The sequence below is a fragment of the Siniperca chuatsi genome, linkage group LG24, assembly GCF_020085105.1.
Source record: "Siniperca chuatsi isolate FFG_IHB_CAS linkage group LG24, ASM2008510v1, whole genome shotgun sequence".
Taxonomy (NCBI): domain Eukaryota; kingdom Metazoa; phylum Chordata; class Actinopteri; order Centrarchiformes; family Sinipercidae; genus Siniperca; species Siniperca chuatsi.
In genome coordinates this window covers 12802740-12824357 of record NC_058065.1, presented here as the reverse complement: position 1 = coordinate 12824357, position 21618 = coordinate 12802740, and the positions used below count along the sequence as shown (strand labels likewise).

General features: G+C 40.3%; 2 protein-coding genes across 3 annotated transcripts in view; one reads left to right on the top strand and one right to left on the bottom strand.

Moving 5' to 3' along the window:
• The window catches only part of LOC122872360 (metalloreductase STEAP3-like), a 167332-nt gene that overhangs the window by 133804 nt on the left and 11910 nt on the right, over window positions 1-21618 (top strand). The window lies entirely within an intron of this gene.
• LOC122872365 (complement C1q-like protein 2) lies at window positions 15675-19197 on the bottom strand. Of its 2 annotated transcripts, XM_044188521.1 has the most exons (3): window positions 18140-19197; window positions 17124-17328; window positions 15675-15926 (listed from the first exon to the last, which is right to left on the bottom strand). In XM_044188521.1, exons 1-2 carry the CDS (start codon window positions 18737-18739, stop codon window positions 17149-17151), a joined length of 780 nt encoding a protein of 259 aa, XP_044044456.1. In that variant the 5' UTR covers window positions 18740-19197; the 3' UTR covers window positions 15675-15926; window positions 17124-17148. The 2 variants fall into 2 exon arrangements, with proteins under 2 accessions (XP_044044456.1, XP_044044455.1); XM_044188520.1 differs by having other exon boundaries at window positions 15675-17328; window positions 18140-19192.

The following is a 21618-nucleotide window of genomic DNA, read 5'->3' as shown; positions in this document are numbered from 1 at the left end:
TTACACCCAGCCGGAAGCACGTGTGCGCGTACACATGTGCAGCGGACCAATCAGGTGCGGAGATCGTCCCTGTCACAATTGACGACGTCCAATTAGGGCTCAGGATGCGCTGCGAACAAGCACGCGCACACATAGCCCGCGCGTAGTTCGATCAATTTTGGTGAGGCGCACGTGCGTACACACGTACACAGCAAAACAAAAACAACAGCGGGGGGTAGCCACCATTATACATGTTATAGGCTACAGAACGACAGAAAGTAGGCTATGTTTTTTCCTAAATTCCTAAATCACATTTTGGGTTTTATAGACTATTGTTCACTTATATGCTAAATGGAGATGAATTTATAAGGAAATTGCATCATTAAAATTACTTAGGGAGAATTTTAATTTTAGTTTATTCTAATTTACCACCTATTGCAACAGGCTCATTACCGGGCAGGTGTTTTACCTCTCTGCATAATGTAGAAATAGCCTGTATTTCACAGGCTCTGATTTATTTCCTTTTATATTTTTGACTGCTAACACAGACAAGACAACTATTTAGCCTAAAATAGGCTATGTCTAAAATTAAGGTCGTATGTGAATGAAACGTTGGTATTTTAAAGAAAGAACAGGAAACAGACTATGTACACTTACACTCACAAACCTCAGTAATCCTTGAAGTTAAACGTCTCTAAAAGGGTCTGTTATTCAGAGTCATTGGTGTTTTCCTTTCCATTCTTTGCCATTTTCGTTTCTCTCTTTCGCATCTGTAGCTCCGGTGTGACGCATTTAGGCCATATTTATGATTTAAACATCCTGATTTTGGACATCCCAGCTTTTGGTAGCAGGACAAAACAACACTTGACATTTGTATCCACTAATATGAAAGAAATAAGAGGGGAAAATTGAAGGGTTATAGAAACACGATGAGGCCTAGAAAGCAGTAATGTGTCCCAATAATAGTACATCATGGTTTTGTAAAATCTCAAGCTCTAATTGGCGATTTGAAATAATAATATTAATAATCATAATAGCAACAGCATGAAAGTGGGGACGTGTTGATGTTTAACACCGCCGCAGTGAAATCTTTATCCCACAGGCCGGAGTGGGAAGCCATGGCTACTTAATTAAATTCCAATTAGGACAGTATCAATATGCTGTTCAGCCGCAGCGCCATTGTGGGTAAATGAGCACTCAGTCTGCTCTTATCTGGCGCCGCAAAGAGAGGCTCCTTGAGAGGGGCTGCAAAAGATAATTTATAGCTTTTAATTAGTCTTCATTCTGCCCGATCAGCCCGGTGTTCATCACGGGGAGCGGGCTGAATAAAACCCGAGTCAAAAGCGCTGTCACCGGTCCCTGGCAGGGCCCTTAATCAAAGTGAAGCAGGGGCCGCGCTACAAGCCACGTAATTTCCAAGGTGCTGATAAAGCTTGTTGAATAATAGCGGGGGCCCTCCGAGACACCATTTACAGAAATGACTTTATTGACGGCTTAACGTTGGTAATTCATTTTACCTTTCATGTATTGGGAGCCGGATTTGTCGCCGTAATAGGATGATAAATGCACTGACGGATCGCAGCCCCGGTTTTATTGAGTAGCCTATATAGCTACTCCAGGTGCTTCACACCCTCCCACACACACACACACACACACACACACACGCGCACACACACACACACACGCGCGCGGTTTATGATGAGACTCATGTTGAAAAGCTGTCTGAAGTAAAGGCAGGACAGTGTGCGTAGACTGCACCAGAACTGCTTCTAGATACAGAAAAAGAAAATCATGTTTCCACCTTTTAGGCGGTTCATTTGATTATTTCTTTCCTGTGTGAAGGATTAGATTAAACAACGTAGCCCCAACGCTAAATGAAGGACAACTATGTTTGCAAACAACTGCTCTACACTCTACATTTGATTTATTATCTTCTCCACCTCAGATTTAGTTCTTGTTTTTGCCTTCATTCTGGCTTGTTATCTGGCCGAGTATCCAGTCAAAATTACAGGCCTACAAAAAGAATAGCCTGGCTGTGTATTTTAGGTGTTCAAAACAGCTTTGTTACACAGTGCAAACTATTTGCTTCCAGTTATCTTTAATTAATTTAATGACCTCACTGTGCTTTGTCTTCCCTACAGATTCCTAACCAGTGTTAGATATTTCTAAAAAGGTAATACATTTGTTTTAAAGTTATTGTTTCATCATAAACAAAAAAAGGCGTTGAGTTTGATTAAAAAATAAATAAATAAAAAAGAGTAGGCCTATACATCTTACAAGAGCCAGTACCAGGGGTACAAATGAAAACATGTTATGTAGGGACATACTTTACTGTGAAAAAATAATCCACCTCTCAGAAAAATCGAAGAATCAAACCAGTCCAAGAATTTACTAAAGGATGATGGATTTACCAAAAAAAAAATTTTTTTTACTACCCAAAATAGTTTAAATTTTAGATACAGAAACTGAAACAACAGCTTCATCATCGCAGTGTAAAAGAAAAATATTTACTTTGGCCTTCAAATATAAGAGGATAAATGATCAAAGTGGATTATGTTTTCTTCCCACACCCAAAAAGGCTGCATTCATAATCAACAATATGGTCATCTCCACAACAGTGCAAATTAAGCTCTGCAGCTATTTTAATTCACTTATTGTTTTAACTGTTTTAATTCACTTATTGGCTCATGTCCACTCCACTTTTTTTTTTTTTTTTTTTTTTTTTGTGGTTCAGGTAAATGTGGTCTGTTTGTGAAAAAAAAAATCTCATGACATTGTTAGGTGGATTAAAAATGTTTCAGATGACAAAACAAGGTGTGATAGTCTGAGGAAAGTTGTTACGCTTTGGATGGATTCTGTCTCAAAGTGCTGCAGCTGCATGCTCGTGCTGTCGCCTAGTGGGGGAACACGGGAAATAGTGGTCTGACACAGTGAATGGTTCTGTCCATCTAGCCGGGTTTATTCATTCATGCTCATTCAGGTTAAACAGCAAAATGACCAGTCTCATCAGATCGTGTATATCAGTTTCTGTTGGCCAAGCAATCAGTTCGTCTTACAGCAGAAAGTGTCTATGTCTTAGGAGGCTGTGCAAGGTTCTGTACACGTGTTGGTATAGAGGTTTGATTCTCACCTGTCCTCAGTATAAAGACAACACAGATCTTCTTAAATTGGTCAAAGTTTTAACTAAATCAAGATAAAGTGTATTTATGAGATGCTCTTTGTATGAAACAGTGTTAAAACCCAGAAAGTCAATAGCAAATATAGGACTTTGGCGACATCTAGTGACTCTGCTGTGTAAGTGGCATATGCATTTTTGACCTGTGTTTCACTTGGGACATGACAAGTTCATCTATATGGCAGACACAAAACACCATATAGAGTAGTACACCAGCCAGTCTGCATTCTAGATTATTAGGTCTGTTTATTCAGAGAGATTTCCCCTTTACCTTCTATTCTAAGAAAATCCCGCTTTTAAATAACGTATAATACATTTTTCTTACATTAAATATCCCTTTAGGCAAGGCGAGGTGAGTTTATTTGTATAGCACCTTTCAAACACAGAGGCTACTCAGAAATACATTTGAACAGCATTTTAAAATAAAAATACAAATCTGAAATAAATTATATAAAATATAGTAGAAATACAGTTATAGTGTAGTAATAAGTTGCACCAAATTCAATAAAGGAAATAAAAGTACTGCAGGAAAATGAATCAAGCAAAGGCACAAGAGAACAGAGTTTTTAATTAAGATCTGAAAGTGGCTAAAGTTGGGGTGTTTTTAAGATCATCAGGAAGTTTGTTCCATATATGTGGGTTCATCGTATTTGATTCTGATTGACTGCATCCTAAAGATCTAAGAGACCTACTGGGTTTATATTGTCCAAGGAGAGAATAAATGTGTGTTGGCTCTGTAGGTTGTGAAGTGATTAATAAATTAGCAACAGCAGTTTAACATTTTAAAATAATCATGTTTATTAATTTAAAGAATTTGAAATATGAGTAGACCTAAATATATTCAAGTATCCTGAAATAAAACTTGGATTTCAAAGGACACTGGATATGATACATACACACGTGACATCTGCATTTATGTATGCTGCTTTCAGAAATACATACGTATACATACAGTATCTATCTATCTATCTATCTATCTATCTATCTATCTATCTATCTATCTATCTATCTATCTATCTATCTATCTATCTATCTATCTATCTATCTATCTATCTATCTATCTATCTATCTATCTATCTATCTATCTATCTATCTATCTATCTATCTATCTATCTATCTATCTATCAGTTTCCCATGTTTAGCAAGTCTTCCACAATTCAACAAATAATTCCTTGCAATACTGTGCTTGTCCACTAGATGTCAGAGTAAAGCAGCTGAAAAAGTCTAATATTTCACTATAAGGGGAGACACAAACAAAGGTTACAAAGCATAAAAGAAGCATTAATGAGTGGAGATTAGTGACATGCAAACAGGATGAATGGGCTTACTTAAAAATATTTATCTTCCTCCATAAAAGCCAACAACGCCAATAAAACCCACAACAAAGGCATTTTTCATTTCACACGGCTGAAATGTAACTTATGTTGGTTTAAAAATGTCAGAGTTATAATGTCAAATACCTCAACTTGTCTAAGACGTCTAAACTGCAGCAGTGAGGCAGCACAAGACTGAAAATCATACACAAAACACAATTTATAATGAATGAATCTACTGTTTTCCACTTTTTCATTGTATGACGTTTCACAACTTTGGGCCAAAGGTGTCAGATTTAAGCAGATTTGTGGTGATGCGAGACAAATGTTAAAGACATATGACAACGCTGAATTTTCAATTCAGAGACTCTCGGTCCCACCTCTTTCTGCCATACCCCCGGCCCCTTCAAATATTGAAATGCCAGCAATGTACAGAGGACATGTTTGCATACTAAACGATGATTATCATTCACTGAGTTTCCTCTCTGTCGTTCTGTCTGTCTCTCTCTCTCTCTCCAAGGTCCACACTCTCTCCAGTAATAATACATGAAGGGCTCCTCTCCCTCATCCATTAATCAGGAGGGAGGCTGAGGTGAAGGAGTGCTGATCTTTGGCCTTCACACACATACACACACACCCACTTATCATTAATAATTGAAGGCATATTAATGCCGATAAATAATTAAGCTTTGGGGGATCTCTTTAGAGTCCTAATGAGAAAAGGGGGACAGATTGCTCCTTAGTCTTATTACGTCTTGCTGAGAAGTTTGTTAAAGCTTAAGGTGATGATAAATGGGCCCCATCTAGTAATTGGCAAATTAAATTGATGCAGACACTTTGCCGGGCTTGTGTTAACAAAATTACACATCTTGCTTCATGTTGTTGCTATAAAGCAGATATGTAGATTATGTGTTTTTAGCCATGCTAGCAGCATGACTCTAGGGATGGCAATGTAGGTCTGTCCTTCAGCCGGTCGGTCAACTCAACAACTACTGGATGGATTGTGTTGAACATTTTGTACAGTTATTCATGGTCCCAAAAGGATGAAGCCTAGTGATTTAGGTGATCCCCTGACTTTTCCTCTAGTGCCACCATGAGATTGACATTCTAGTTTTTTTTTTTTTTTTTAAATATCTTTAAAACAATTGAATAGATTGCAATAAAACTTTGGTGTAGACATTCATGTTCCTCTCAGGATGAATTGTAACAACTTTAGTGATCCCTTAACTTTTCATCTAGCACCATTTTCACTTCCATGTCCAATACTTTATTGTCGGTTTATGACCAAATACCTGCAAAACTAAAGATATTGCCATCAGTCTCAGCTGTATTTTGTGTTTAGTGCTAATTAGCAAATGTTAGCATGCTAGCATGCTAAATTAAGATGGTGAACATAGTAAACATTATAGCTGCTGAACAATAGATTGTTAGCATTGTCATTGTAAGAATGCTAAATGCTGAAGTTAGTGTTTAGCTCAAAGTACAACTAGGCTAGCAGTAGACTCTCAGTACTGTTGTTAGCAGAGGGATGACACTGTCAGTTGCTCAGGACTGAAATATCTCAACAACTGCTGGATGGTTTGCCATGACATTTTGACATTAGCGTCAACCTCTTGATAGCATAGACTATGCTCCAGAGTTTTGCATTTTTTTTTTTTTTTTTTTTTAAGTTGTCATGATGCTTCACTTCAGCCAGCGTCTGGCTAGCTTGTGCTAAGTAGCAATCATATTTCTCTGTGGAAATGGACACAAGAAATTGGTTTAACAGGAAAAGCTCACCTAATGAGGATGGTCACTCAGAAGGTGCAGCTACACTGCCAGAATCTGCTACTGCCAGCAGTTTTGTAGATTCCAGTAATGAAACGGGAACTAGCGTTGACATTACCACCAAGCTTGCAACCGCAGCAGGGACAAGTGCAGCCTCCACCGTGCCATGTCCTCTCCCCTCTCCTCCACCTCCACCACTCCCGGGGCACTGGGTCGCCCAGCCTGAGCCACCGAACTAAGAAGGCCACAATCATATTAGTTGTATCATTTTTGAGTGAGGGTTTTTTCTTGAATTGTCTCCCAGCTTTTAGGTGGTTAAAAATATTGGGTCTTTTTTTAGTGTATGTTTTCCAATATCGAGTAATAGATATGTCAGAGAGTAGAATAAAATGTCCCCTGAGCTCCACGCTGTTGTAGTCTTGTTTGTTTGATGTGTAACGTTAATGCTGTCCATGGTGCTGATGCAACTGTCACAACGTCGCTGTTTTTGCACTAATAACTGACTTGTATATATGGGGTAAGACTACACGACTTTAGCATACTTTGCCATTCTTATAAATAATAGGCTGCACTATCGGGTCACAATTAATTCATATCGACTGAACCAAATTTGTCATAATTGTCAAAGTGCCATAATTAAGGTATACACTAAATAAGCATATCTTTTCATGGTAGTCTTTTAACAAATAAACCTACATAAAATTGAACAATTTAATATGAATCTGCTAAAAAATTGACCAGTTGCTTTTTGGCGTCGGGACTGTTTGGCTGTTTGGTCCGGACCGTGGTCCAGTGGAGGTTTCACACCTGTAATTTTGGATCAGATCAAACTAAAAAAAACGGCAGAAAGTCCGGACCAAAAGAGATAGGTGTGAAAGGGCCCCGAGTATTATTTTACCATTAGGGTCCTGTGAAATGTGCAGATGAGGGATTTGTTGTATATGTCTTCCATCTACGGAAGCCATCATAGAGCCAGCATCTCTGCTCATGTGTCTTTTGATATCATGAATACATGACTATTGTGTTTTCCCTTTTTAAATTCCCATCCTTTTAAAACGTGTCCTAATAAGCATAATGAGTGTTTTTTATGGCCTATTTAATGAGACACATCAGAGTAACATTGTATGTATGCGTAACTGAAGGGGTCTCAGTGTGTGTGTGTGTGTGTGTGTGTGTGTGTGTGTGTGTGTGTGTGTCCTCATCAGCCATGCTGCTTGGGGCCACTCTAACCTTTCAGTCGACTCTCTGAGGATAGTCTCTCTCATCCGGCATCCTCGGCCTGTCACTGTCATCAGCCAGAGGAGAGATGAAAGATATAGTCCTCATTGGCTTTGTTGTAATAAAAGCCGCCTGCTCCAATGACTTATTTCCTTAACCTTTACTCCCCTATATTCAGAAATGACAGATTGCATGACACAGGATTACAAAAACCTCCTAAGAGACACACGGATAAATTAATGATATCTCAGGTAAGTCATTATCAGATTTGAAAGCAGACAGATGATTTTACACAGTTTAAGTAATCTAAGGGAAGTGACATTAAAGCAAAAGCAAATCTGAATGAATTGGCTGTTAAAATGTGTATACTCCAGGCAGAAGAAATGTTATCTTTAAGTGACTACATCTGAAGTTAGAGCCCTAACTGTGGACTTCTTTGCTTTCGCCTAATAGTAAGTAATGACTCTGCAATGATATCCTGAAACCACACACAAATCTGCTACATGATGCAAATATAAAAAGAGTTTACAGCTTGCTAATGGCTTTAGGAGGCTGTACTTACGCACAGTGGTGCTTCGCGCTAAATGCTAAAGACAGTATGCTAACATGCTCACAATGGCAATGCTAATATGCTCATATTTAGATGTTTATCAGGTACTGTTCACCATCTTAGTTTAAGGTGTTAGCATGCTAATTAGCACTAAACACAAAGTACAGCTGAGGCTGATGGGAATATCAGTATTGTATTATAAAGTATTTTGCTAGTACTAAAATTTTGCACTGGAGAAGTGGATCGCCATAAACGAAAGATTAAAAAGAGTTTTAGAAATAAGTTAAAATAAGCTACAATCTGTGTGGGGTTGGATGGTGGATTTCAGTTCTATCTGCATTTATTTAGCGCCTTTCTATTCTTCTGACCATTCAAAGCGCTTTACACTACATTCACACACACTCACAATTTGGGCTTCAGTATCTTGCCCAAGGACACTTGTGGACATGCGGCTGGGGAATGCTCGGATTAGTGGGCGACCCGCTCTACCTCTAAGCCACAGCCACAGAGGGACAATGGTTGACGGGATAAGGGAAGGAGTTTGTGTGTGTGTGTGTGTGTGTGTGTGATTGATCTCTATGTGGTCTCTTTTAGCCTCTCATTATGGCCTTACCGCGAGAACAAGACAGAGATGTATTTCTGACAGCTATGCCATTTTCCTGCCTGCCTGCAAATCATCTGTGTGTGTATGTGTGTAAGTTCTTGTATTTCTGGCTATTATAAAATCAAATGTCCTCACAATGATAGAAATGTAGTTGCCTAATTCCGTGTTCAGACTACATGATATCCTCCCTGCTTCTAGGTTTTATGCTAAGCTAAGCAAACCATCTCGTGGCTCTAACTTCATATATAGCATACAGATAAATGAGTGGTATCGATCTTCTCATCTAAGTCTCGGCAAGAAAGTGAATAAGCATGTTTCCCAAAATGTCAAACTATTTCTTTCAAATTAGAGGGTAATTCATTTTCACAAACATACAGTAGGTACAACACCTTTTTACAAGTTTTATATCTTTTTGCATAGAAATGAAGTTAAAATCATTGGAATAGGTGATGTATATACAGTAAGTTCTCATAGAACTCTATTACAGATACCAAAACAAGTTTCAATTTCAGTCAAAATGACAACACTAACTTCGAAATATGACATCATGCTGCAGTGATAACGTCATGAGTGTGACCTCACATTACAGTAGTTATTTTAGATAACTAAGATATATTCTCTTGCATCAGGACGACATTTGTGTGTGTATATATATATATTATATAATTATAATTATATATATATATATAATTATAATTATATATGATATAATTTGTTTTTATTGTGGTTATGGAATACTCCTCTCCTCCCTTTGGCATATTATGGCTGCAGCTAATGATTATTTTCATTATCAATTAATCTGCTGATTGTTTTCTTGATTAGTTTCTTAGTTGTTTGGTCTAAATAATGTCAGAAAATAGCGGAAAATACCCATTATAATTTCTTGACTTATTCAAATGTCTTGTTTTGTCCAACCAACAGTCAAAAATCCAAATATATTTGGTTTATGAGGACAAAGAAAACCAGAAAATATCCACATTTAAAGCTGGAGCCAGAGATTTTTGGCCATTTTGTCTGCATAGAAAATGACTTAAATGATAGATCGATTATTTAAATGGTTGCATTCCCAGCATAGCTCTCACAGTGACGTTAAAATGATTCAAACAGCAGCATCAATGAAAGGTTGATGTCCTTTCAAGAGTTTCAGCAACAACAATAAACTGTGGCACTATTGATATCCAAGAGTGACCAGCCAGTGCATTTTAATGACTCTGAAGACAGCGATACAATCTCTGGAACTCCCACATGCAAGTGGAGGAGGTGACTGTCGATGAAAAGAGGTAAAGAATAAAAAGGTACATAAGGCCACTGACATACATGCACAGTCACGAGAATGGATAAACACGTAAGTATTCATAATGTCATGTGCAGCATTTGACAGAAGATGTGTTCATGAACCTGGAAGCTTATTGTCTTTGCAAAAGCACCCAAACATCATATTATTTGCCAAATAAGCTTAACCCTGAGTTTAAACCTCCAGGGAGTGCATTTGTTTTCTTCATTTGTATTTTTTGTATTCTTTTATTTACTTCTATGAGGGGGGAAAAAGAAGCCCAGTCTTCTTTTTTATCCCCTCACTGTTTTCTGTTTCCTTCTCTTTCACTCTCTTCTCTCTGTTTCACTTCTCTTTCCCTCGTTTGGCCGATTAAACGACAAATGATATGTGATTTTCAAAGTGCAGACTGACAGATGAAGTGAGTCAGCATTTGGCTGAATCATTATCCACTATATGAATCGTAATACTGAGAAGAAATTCCACTGGAGCAAAATGTGTCTCAGTGTTGCTTTTTGTGTTAGCTTTGTATTGTTTAGGTTCCCTTTGGAGACCTCTGGGACATACAGACAACTGACCTTGCTATCTGGACCTGTCAAAATTTAAAAATAAAACCGCAGTACCTCCAAGAGTTTTGCATTTCACATCCTTTACTTATCATCACCACAACTTAAAAATACTCCACTACAAGTAAAAGTCCTGCATTCAAAATTGTACTAATGTAGTAAAAGTACAGAAGTATTATAAGCTAAATGTATTTAAAGTATCTAAAGTAAAAGTATTATGCAAAATGGCCTCCTGTGAGTGTTATAATATATCATTGAATTATTACTGCTGGTGCATTAACATGTAAGAAGCATTTTAATGTTCTAGTTGGCGAAGGTTCAAACTACTTTAGAAGCTGTTGTTTGATCTGTAACATCGAATCATATTTTATAAACCGATCACATGTTTTGGCATATTATGCAAAATGCTGTGTATGAGGTGGCAAACCATGATACATTTGAAATGGTGTACTCCACTTTAAACCTTAATATCTCTATGGAAAATTAATATAGCCTCCAAAACGCACATTAGAAGTGAAGTTAAAAGTTGCTAAAGTTATGGCACCCATAACAAAATGGTGAATATATATAGACACTCTCTATTTTTGAATAAAGCGCTACCAATAAATAAATGGTTATTACTGCCACTGAATGAATGAATTGGGCACAGGTAGCAGCTCTAATATAGGAAGCTCTGAGTTCAGGTACAGCTGACATTTATGAATGAAGCTCTAAGTGTTATAGTTAACTGTAAAGCATGGGTTCAGGTAGCTAAAAAAATAAACAAAAAATCGCTTGCATTAATGAACTGATCATATAACTTTCCAAACAATCTGACTGCAAACAGCTACGGTCAACATGTTTCATTTCACTTCACTTAGTAGAACATTTTAGCTTAGCTTAGCATATAGACTAGAAACAGCTAGCCTGGCTCAGTCAAGCGGTTTAAAAAAAAAACATCTAAAGCTCACTAATTGACACGTTGTGTCACGGTTGTTTAATACGTACAAAAAACACAGTTTAAAAATGTCAAGTTGTGGTTTTATGTTTATGTGCTGGAAATATTTCTTTGCCAGGCTTCTTCGAATATCCACTGGTTGCCTGGCAACCTTACTGTGATGACATCCTCCAACCCTGTTAAAGCGACAAGACTGGCAAAGTGCACCTGTGTGAGCCATGACACACACCATAGCCATCTTTTCTATGTAACTTTTTAAGCAAATATTAACTATATTGCAAAGGAAGGCTGAAATAAAATACAAATCCAGGGTGAGAAGAAATAAAAGGCCCTTCCCTGCTCTCCCAAAAAGTTAGACTAGCCTCCCTTCAGCCAAAAGAAAAATGAGAACTTCTTATACAAATGATCAAATACAGTTAATGCAACCAGGCAGTCAGACAGTCATTGTTCCGCAGTACACAGTTGGATCTTTAATGCACCGGCTCTTCAGTTGAACCTCCTTTCTTTTGTTTTCCAGGGAGGATGTTCTTCTCTCCCAGCTGTGTGGTTTGTGAGCACACCAGCTTGAATAAACAAAAGAAGAAGATAAGCAGAAGGTCTTTAGGTGTCAGTTATTGTGGAAATTCTCTGATTCAGATTTCACGCTCTCTGCCGCTCCCCTCACATGTCCCTCTTTGTATTTTGCTCATGCCGCACTGGCATTTGCATCTCAGGCATGAACATGGATCAATCATCGCAGGGAGGAAATCGGTGGAGTGAAAGAATGAGGAGAGGTTTTAAAAATGTCCCGATGATTGGCTGCCTGTGCAGAGAGCTTGTCGGCTGCAATTTTTCATGTCGATTCGGCAGTCAGACACATGCTGAAATCAACTGAGGCAGACTGCTCTTTACTGCTGGAGACACACATTTAGGCAGCAGGCTGGTATTTTGAACTCTATTATTAGATTAGATGCTAGGGTTTAATTAAAAAAAAATCATAGTTTACTGTCATGACGGTGGCATGTACAACAGGCAAAATACACACACGCACACACACACACACACGAAACATACAGAGCAACACATGCTATCATTACTCCAATACAATGCCTGTTGCTCAGCTGCCTGTCAAGCTGCATTCCCTTGAACACAATATGTGTGTGTGTGTGTGTGTGTCTGTGAGGCCTTGTCCCACTTATCTCATCCATCAGAGAATTTCACTACTCCGTCTGTCACTCAACAATCCCTCACTGTCACCCAGACTAGGGGGATGGAGCAGCCTGATCATCTATCGTGGTGTTATATGTGTGCGTGTGTGTGTGTGTGTGAGAGAGCATCCGTCTGGCAGCCACTGACACGTACTGCTGTTGATGTCTCAGTTGGTGTCAGCAGCTCCACTTTTCATCCTAAATGTGTCTGCAGTGGGGGCTGAGAGCCTTTACAAGACCATCATGCTTTGATCTTTAAACAGTTTAAAAGGCCTCTGCTGGTGACATCATCACTTCCAATTCACATTTCTAAACCTCCCTAAACCGTGATCATCTCAAACAGTAAAGGAATCAAGCCTGGTTATAGCGCAATAATACAAAATACTTAAATGATCTTTAAACAATGTCCAACCTTGGTCATCTTTAAACCTTCGCCATCTTTAAGGGGATCATTTGTTCGTCTTTAGTCATGTAAAGCAGTGTTGAAACTTGCACTGAGCATCTGAACTTCTATGATGGGACTTTTTTGTTTTTAGGGCGACTAGCAAACCTTTCCAATATTTCTTTGGTCAGACAGGGAATGCCCGTCTCCATCTTGATAAAGGTTGGTAGACTGTGAAAACAAGCTGGCGGCCTGTCCATGGCGTACCCCGCCTCTCGCCCAATGTCAGCTTGGATCAGCTCCAGCCCCCCTTGCGACCCTCCAAAGGGTAGAGCTAATGGATGGACGGTCTTAGACTTTGTGCTGAGAATAGACATCTTCTTCTGGCACAACGTCAACCTGCTTGTCAGTCTGATGAGTTTGTCAACAACAGCATATACTTGGAGCAAATGCACAGCAATAATGCTTAAACTGTAACTAAACCATTTTAATGAAACACTCCCCAGCCAGTAAATGTGTTTATATCGGCAGAAATAACATTTAATGTGGTTAAAGCAGGAGTGTCAATGAATCAGTTTGCATTTGGCTATAAACGAATGAGTGATTCTTACAGTACCTGTTGTCCACAGCTGCTTCATACTGTATGAAAAGTTTCTCCTTCAGTTCATTAAATCCCTTCAGCCTGTGACCTTTTATGATGTGACAGTAGAATTAAAACTGAAACTGCGCCGGATTGGTGCGATCATATAAACGGCTTCACCGACATTTTTTATTATCTGTTTCTATCATCATTGTACAAAGTAAATAAAAAAAACCCATCTGCCTCTGGCTGCAGATTTGTGGTGGTGTGTGTTCACATCGTGCCGCTCTGCACCATCCAGACAACATGACTTCCTGGTGAAGCGACTCTTCGTTTGTCGAGCTGTTGTCGTCATGCCTCACTGTGATTGGCTCAGCTGTTTCAGAGCGATGAGACCAGTGACGTGACTGGCTGAGAGTGTATATATTAACCACCACACCCTCCGATCCTTCACCCAGCCCTTTTGCACTTTGCGCTGCTGCACATACTGTACTTCCCAATGTTATGTTATTCTGAAAAGAAATGTGATTCAGATTTTTTTAAAGAGGTCTTTTTAGTGTGTGAAATTAACGTGAAATAAACAACAATCGAATATATTTGTAATATATAAATAGGGATGAAATATTAGGAAACTAGCTGAAATGGAAACACATGCACATTGACAAGTGCAGACAGTGAGGACGCATGGAAGGTGATTGAAAACAAAGTCAGTGACAGCTTTATTCTTGAAGATAGCACTCCTGATAAATGCACAAAAAAAGGAAAAGTGGTGTAACATCCTATCAGATGTTCAAATCAAAGGCTAATAGACTAAACTGCATAACCCTATGCAGTTAGCTTTTTCCATATACGCACATAAATGGTACAGTTTTCGTCATAAAGCTGTGCCGACAAGTATTTATCTGTTTATATTTCTTCAAGCAGCTCAAGAATAACAATCCCCTCTGAGCAGTGCAGAGTTAGTTTGTAGAGTGCAGGAAAATAAGTCAACACCTTAATAGAGGTTTATCTAACCAGACATGCTAATATTTGTTTCCCATGATTTCCATTTAAATTGACAGGAGTGGTGTGTAAACAGCTGTTTTTGTGTGTGTTCCTGAGGGGATTAGGATAAAAATAAAAACAAAATCAAGCACACACAAAACAGCCATCATCTTAATGAAGCCTTACAGCTATATTTGAGTCTGGTAAAGCATTTGCAAATCTCAATACAAGTTAATCAAAAGTGAAACACAGGAGCCGGCAGCCACCAGCTTCTACCTAGTTTTGTATCTGAGAACATCTGAGGAGACGCATGAGGCATGTTATTTATGTTTCCTCACCATGCCTCATACAAGTAACCATATGAGGACTCACCCAGGCAGCATGTGGGTAACAGTCTGCTCTCTGTTGCCACTAAGCCGCCTTGCTGTCCTTCAAAATAAAAGCATATAAGTTACAGCGATGATGCATGTCAAAAATGTTCTTTCTAAAAATGTTATATAGTCTTGCATTTAGTCTTATGCAACAGCACCATGTAATAACCTCGCACCAACTAACAATCATTCCCCTTATTCATAAGTCTGCTGATTATATTCTCAATTAATCTATTTATTATTTAGTCTATGAAATGTCAAAAACAAGTGGAAAAAACACCCCTCACTCTTCAGAGCCCAAGGTGACATATTCAAGGTGCTTGAATTTACTCTTTTTTTTTAACACTAGAATAAACAACATGTGACGTACTTAATACAAGAAAATGTGAAGACCTCGGTGTAACCTTTTTGAATAAACAGAGCAGAATGGTGTCTAGGCTCACTGACTAAAAATGTCTGCAAGCTACAGTGGAGCAAAGGACATTCAGGGAGGCACCTGGAACCTGCGAGCTGGAGTGCAGGACGCATTGCGCACTCTCTAACCGGAGTCTGTAGGCTACAGTGCAATGCAACACATTCAGACAGGCAGCCTGTGGAACAAAATGTGAACAAACAAATTTCAGGCAGATTGCTTGTAGATCTGCTTTTGCCGGTGAAAATGTGCTCATGGCTCAGCATCTTCAGAGTGACTTTCCCCTCGTGCTCTGGTGTAGGGGCATGTGTATTTAGGTGTATGTGACACGGCGTCATTGCTTTCACTTGGTCAGAGATTTTCACACGAAGCGGCCTTTTTGTCAAACAATATTTATTGGCATATATGAGAACAAAATCGAACTGATATCAATATCAATGCAAGACATCCATTTGTATCTCTCATGTGTGGTTAATTTTGTGAAACACTGAACACTACACTTGGCTTGCTATTGCAATCAACATGGCCTGTAGCTACTAGATTCGATTTTTTTTTTTTTTGCATCTTATCTAATTTATTTAGAATGTGAGCTTTGGCACTTTCCACTGACCTCATCAGTCCATTTCAACTGAAAGAAGAAGAAAAAAAAAGGAGAATGGGCTTTTAAAACAAACAATTAACATCATGAGTCAGTATTTAAGGTACCACAGTAAAGGCCTGGAAGTGGCACATCTACGCGTCTTTGCAAAATATTTGGTCGTAGAAGCTTGATGACATAATGACTCCGATTCGGTGAACTACAGTAGCTGGCAAGCTAACCATATGCTAGCCAGCCAACAACATGCTAGCGCTACTCAGTCTGTTTACTCCTCCCTGGCATTTTGTTCTTGGGATTGTTCATCATTCAGTGAAGAGTTTTATTGAAGAGGGAGAAAAGCTCTTCAAGCTAGCAAGCTTTCTAACGGTCAGTTACATGCTTGTTAGCTTAGTCGCTAACGGGACAATAAGTTCATAGTTTATTAAAAAGACTCCTCCGTACAATTGACTCCTGTCCCATAACTGTCTGCAAACCATGTCTCTTTCGTGGAGCAGTTTATACTCCAGCAGTGGAGGTTAAATAAAACTGGGCGGCGCAACACAGCTAATAAGCTACTATAGCTTCCTCCATTTTGGACTCTTCAGCTCTGTCAATGGCCCAAATTTGCGTGTCAAAGTTGACTAAAGTCGAACTCGACACGTGCGTGTATTTTCCCAATGAAAGAATCTACTGACGGAGTCCACTGAAATGAATAGATTTTGCCATGAAATTTTGTCATTTTAAATGCTGGTGTGACCGGGCCTTAAGCCCACACACTGCTCAAAACGGCTATCTGACATTCATTTTATTCCTCGATTTCAATGGATTTCCTTCGTCATTTGAGCCTTTACACCATTAAGAGGCTACACACAGTGCTTCCCTCAGTAAGCAGCCTGTACTGACTCATTTCACCAAAAGCATTTTAGAAATGTGTTCACCTTCTTTCAAAGGAACTTTATGCTCGCTCAGCTCAAAGCATTTATGGGGAGTTATGTCTGCGATCTCGGGCATGCTCTCAGTAGGCCTTCCTGGAACATCATCTTTCTAATACTAAGTACTAAGATATATATATACTCTGATGACACTAGAGCAGTTGAACTTAAGTTCAATCAAATACATATACAAAAAGGTCTTTTACTAAATAAACAGAACATACAGTGGCAGATAAGCCTGTATTGTGGCACCTATCTTCAAAAGAGGAGAAACATATTTGACAGTATACTTTTAACAGTTTTCAGTGATGCTTACTGTCCATGGACCTGCTGTGGTGTGTTTAGTCGGGGTATAAGATGAAGCCGGAGAAGGTGCTGTACTTGTTGTTGTTGCCTCCGTGAGCTTTGCCGCCATCCAGTTTGACGTAGATCTCGTCTCCAGAGTCCAAGTGCAGCACGGCGCTGTTGCTGGCGTAGTCGTAGTTCTGGTCTGCATCCTGTGCTATGGCACTGGCCCGTACCTGCAGGTGGGGGGGGGGACACTTCCTGTAATAAGCAGTAGTTTATAAGAGTATACAATAGAAATAGGAACTGAGTAGAAAGGTGCATGTATGCCTCAGAGGGAAAGTGAAGCAGCAGTGGTGCAGCTTTAAAAAAAACAGCATTTGGTGTGTAAAAGGACCAGAAGTACCCACTGTTTTGGACAAAACTGGGTACATTAGAGGTTAAAACTACTAACCATTATAGAATAGTAATAAATATAGTAGTAAAAATAGTATAAAATCAAATTTTACCCACATGCTCATCCAAGTTTTAAATTTGATCCCCTTGCAGGATCTTTAATGAACTCATATGAACTCACATGTGACCCTTCTTCCAGCTGGTTAACGTCTGAGAGGAAACGCTCACCCAGACGGGCTTTACACATGAGCATCACTGCCAAACAGAGCAAGCACATGCTTGGGTTTAACCAGAAATATCACTGAAGCTGCCTTGAAGTCATTACGTATGAATAGTAAGAATATGCAGTTATATAACTGGTGTTAAGGAGAAGAGAAGATCGAGCCTCAGGCGACGCTGTGCGCTTTTTGTGCGTAAAATGCACATTCTGATAACTCGGTTAATCTGGTAGCCTGTGGAATATTATTAACTAGTTTTTAATCCAGTGCTAGTTAATTGGCATCGTGTTGCTAAAGCAAACCACTGTTGTCGGGCTTTGTCTTCTTCTTTTCAGTGGAATGGTTCAACGAGCGAGTAAACTGTTTTGGATTTGGGGTGAAACTATGTTCGTCATTATTCTTCCTGTTCAGCTATAATTGGCTGCCAGCCTACCTGTCCGTTTTTGCACAGGTCGGCCCACATGCTGGTCCCGTCTCCTCCCCGCATCAACACATGGTAGGTGAAGAAATAGATCCCGGACACATGGCAGGTGAACTTCCCGGTGCTCGCGTCGTAGTGGTTCCCCAAGTTTGTTATCACGTCGTCAAACTTTAACACCTCGTATCCCTCATGTGGATTCTTCAGACCGACGTAAAACGCGATCCTGAAGCTGTTGGCCGTGGAGTTCACCCCGTCTGTTTCGCCGTTCTCAGTCCCCGCAGCTCCGGTTAACGCGGGGAAGGCGAGTTTACCGTCGCCGCGCTCTCCCGCTGGCCCCCTCGGACCCGGGGGTCCTGGTTCTCCCGGCGGGCCTCTAGGTCCCGGTTTACCCGGTCGCCCCGGCTCCCCGCGGCTCCCTTGCGCCATCGGCGGCTGCGGAGCGACACCGTTAACGTTCTGGATCACCTCCATGGCGGTGGCGCCTCCCGGTTTGGGGGTGTACGGGTCGCACACCATCCGACAGGTGCCCATCATCTCGTAGTAATGAGCGGAGGTCTCAGAGGTGCGGAGGAGCAGTAACGGGACAGCAACGGCCAGAGCCAGCAAAACCATCGCGACGGCGGTCACCAGAAGGACCACCGACCACTTCCTCCGCGCGGTTCGGGGACCAAAGGACGACAGAAAATCCGTGGAGCCGCTCTGGAGTGGAATTGTGGCAGAGGACAGAGGGGCTTTCAGGGCGACAAAAAGAAAAGAGAAAGTTAATTAAGTCCGCATCCCTCGGCCCGGCTCTTCTAACTGGTGGCTTCGAGCCCGTGGGCAGCGGCTGTGACCGGGCTGCGGGTGCGCGTCTTGCCTGGATGGATGGGTGAGCGCAAACAGCTGCGTCCAGCTGCAGCCAGCTGTCAAAGTTCGCAAGGATAAGACCGGAAGATAGGAGGTACGGCCTTCAAATTAAAACAGTAGGTTAGGGACGGGCTGCGCTTGCAAAGAAAATAGGGCTGATATAAAAGAAAGACATCAATTGAGGAATTTAAAGTAGGCATAACCTGTACTCTTTAATGACACTATAGGTGTTTAATATGCACTGACGGCGAGTAGGTTAGCCATGCAGGTCAGAACCAAAGATTCCAGTACATTTACTCCAGTGCAATACTTTAGTAGGCCTGCACATTAGATGTAATTGAATTGTAAATTAAACAGCATGAAGCAGTTAAAATGAGCTGCACCTTTTACCAGCTACAACATTAAAGCACTATACATAATTAATAATGATTCAAGAACAGAAGCCTGACAGGGGCCATTCTGCATTAGCAGACAAATATTAGACATAAAAGCAGATCGTCAACAAGGGTTTTATTTTAAAATGCGTAACAGGAAGTCGTGTATTTCGGTCTGACTGACTTGACAAGAGGACCAGGTACAGCCGGTGCGTAAAGTTAGTCTGCGCAATTGTTGTTCAAAATGGCACTAATTATTTAGTATGATTCAGCAAAGAACACGCTACTAATAGCTCATACTTGAATGTGTCAATCCATGCATATATACGTAGCCTTAAAATGCCAAATGATTGCTTATTTATTTTTAGAAATCCACACGGTATAGAGCCGTTTATGTAAGTTCTTATTGGCGGAATACATCACAAGGCAGAATTACCACACAATTTATTCCTCCATTCCCCTTTGGAAATAAAGGTTTTAGAGACAGATCCGGTAATTGTTCTGTTATAAGATTGGGGGAAACCCATCAAACATATTATGAGTCCGTGTCAAAAATGTATTTATTTTGGAATCTTTTTGGATATGATGCAGTCCATTTGCAGACCATTACCTTGACAAAAATAAGGGTTAAAGTCAGGTTTAGAGCAGCAGCTAAATGCATGGCCAAATATTTGACTCAGACCATGAGGGGTCTTTTCAAAGTCAGAACCAATGGCTGGGGGCAGCTTCACTATGGTGACATCAAATGACCAACAGCATTGGTCTCACAAACACACACGCAAGCACGCACACACATGCAGACAGAGGGGGGGAAAGCAGATAATATATGCAGGGAATGGACCAGAGATGTCTGACGACTGTCGACACCTTCCGCTCCAAGCTCCCCAGCTGCAGGGACATATTTGATGTCTTGTTTCACGAGGTGGAGAGCCACAGGTCTTGAATTTCGATTCTCTAACAAATTAAAATTCTAGCTGTGCACAGGCAATCATTACTCTATTGCATACAGATTTGTCTTAAAGGCCTCTTTAGTCTCTTTTGTTTCTTTTCCAGTGAGGCCACTGCGCACTTTCTCTAACCATGTGGTTTATGAGCACATCATCTGAATAAGACTATTATTAATGCCTTACATTGGTTATTTCAAGCTTTTGAGACACTCAGTAAAGAGAGCCTGTGCTCATTGAAAATAAAACCGTCTATTGATTTTGTCCTCAAGCTCGAAGATTCCCCTGAAGGAACTAAAATACTTAAAAACTGTGGGTTGGGAACTAAGCACCTGGAATTGGAGGACAGGTCCCACATCCACAACACAGGCTTTAGAGCTCAAGGCGATGTGGAGAAATCTTCAGAGGGCGGAGACAAGGCTTAGCCGAAGCCTCCCCACCCCCACCCCCTATTCCCTAAGCAATTTCAGCTTGTGCTCAGCTCAGCTTTAACTCCCCAGAACATGGCTCCAGCAGGGCTGTTCATGTCTGAAGGTGAGACAGAGCACGAGAAGTCATGAGCGCTGGGTCAAAAATGAAACTGATGTTGAAATTGAGAATACGACAGTCCTGGCAAAGCTGGAAATCTTATGTCATATTGTACATTTTCATCAACCGCTCGCTGAAATGACAATGCAATAATCATCTGCAAAACAAAGCCCCAAAAAAATAAGTGTGCAGAAAGGCATACAGAGAACATTCTGCTCCCACATTCTGCTTCATGACTGCAGAAATGACCTTTAGTCAGGATTAGTACAGTGAACTGTATCTTTAGGCTGTGGTGAGCCATGCACGACACACTGTCCACATTATGCACTGCAGCTACTGAGATTATCCTGCCCTGCAGGGCTGCCGTGCTTCTAATCACGCTGCATGCTAGTGGACTAGTGTGTCATACACACAAACCATACGGTGAGACAAATTAATTAGCCCATCATTAGCAGCCTTCAGGCTTTAAACTGTTTCTAAGCAGGTAAAAACTGAAACATGGAGACTGTTTTCTGAGTGCTTTTGTTTAATAACAGAGGGGAATTTAAGAAGGGGACAAGAAGTATGGTGGCCCTGAGAGCTCAAAGCACTGCCTCTTAGGAAAACACATGCATAGAGACAAAACACAGGCAAATGAAGATAACATCTTCACCAAACTGAGAACACGAGCAGCATTTGGGGGGAAAAAAATGCTGCAAAGTATAAATCAAATTGAGAAACACATTCACCAATTTGACAACACATATGGAGCATAACAAATCGTAGTGGCTTAATGGCACCCGACTGGAGAATTAGCGCC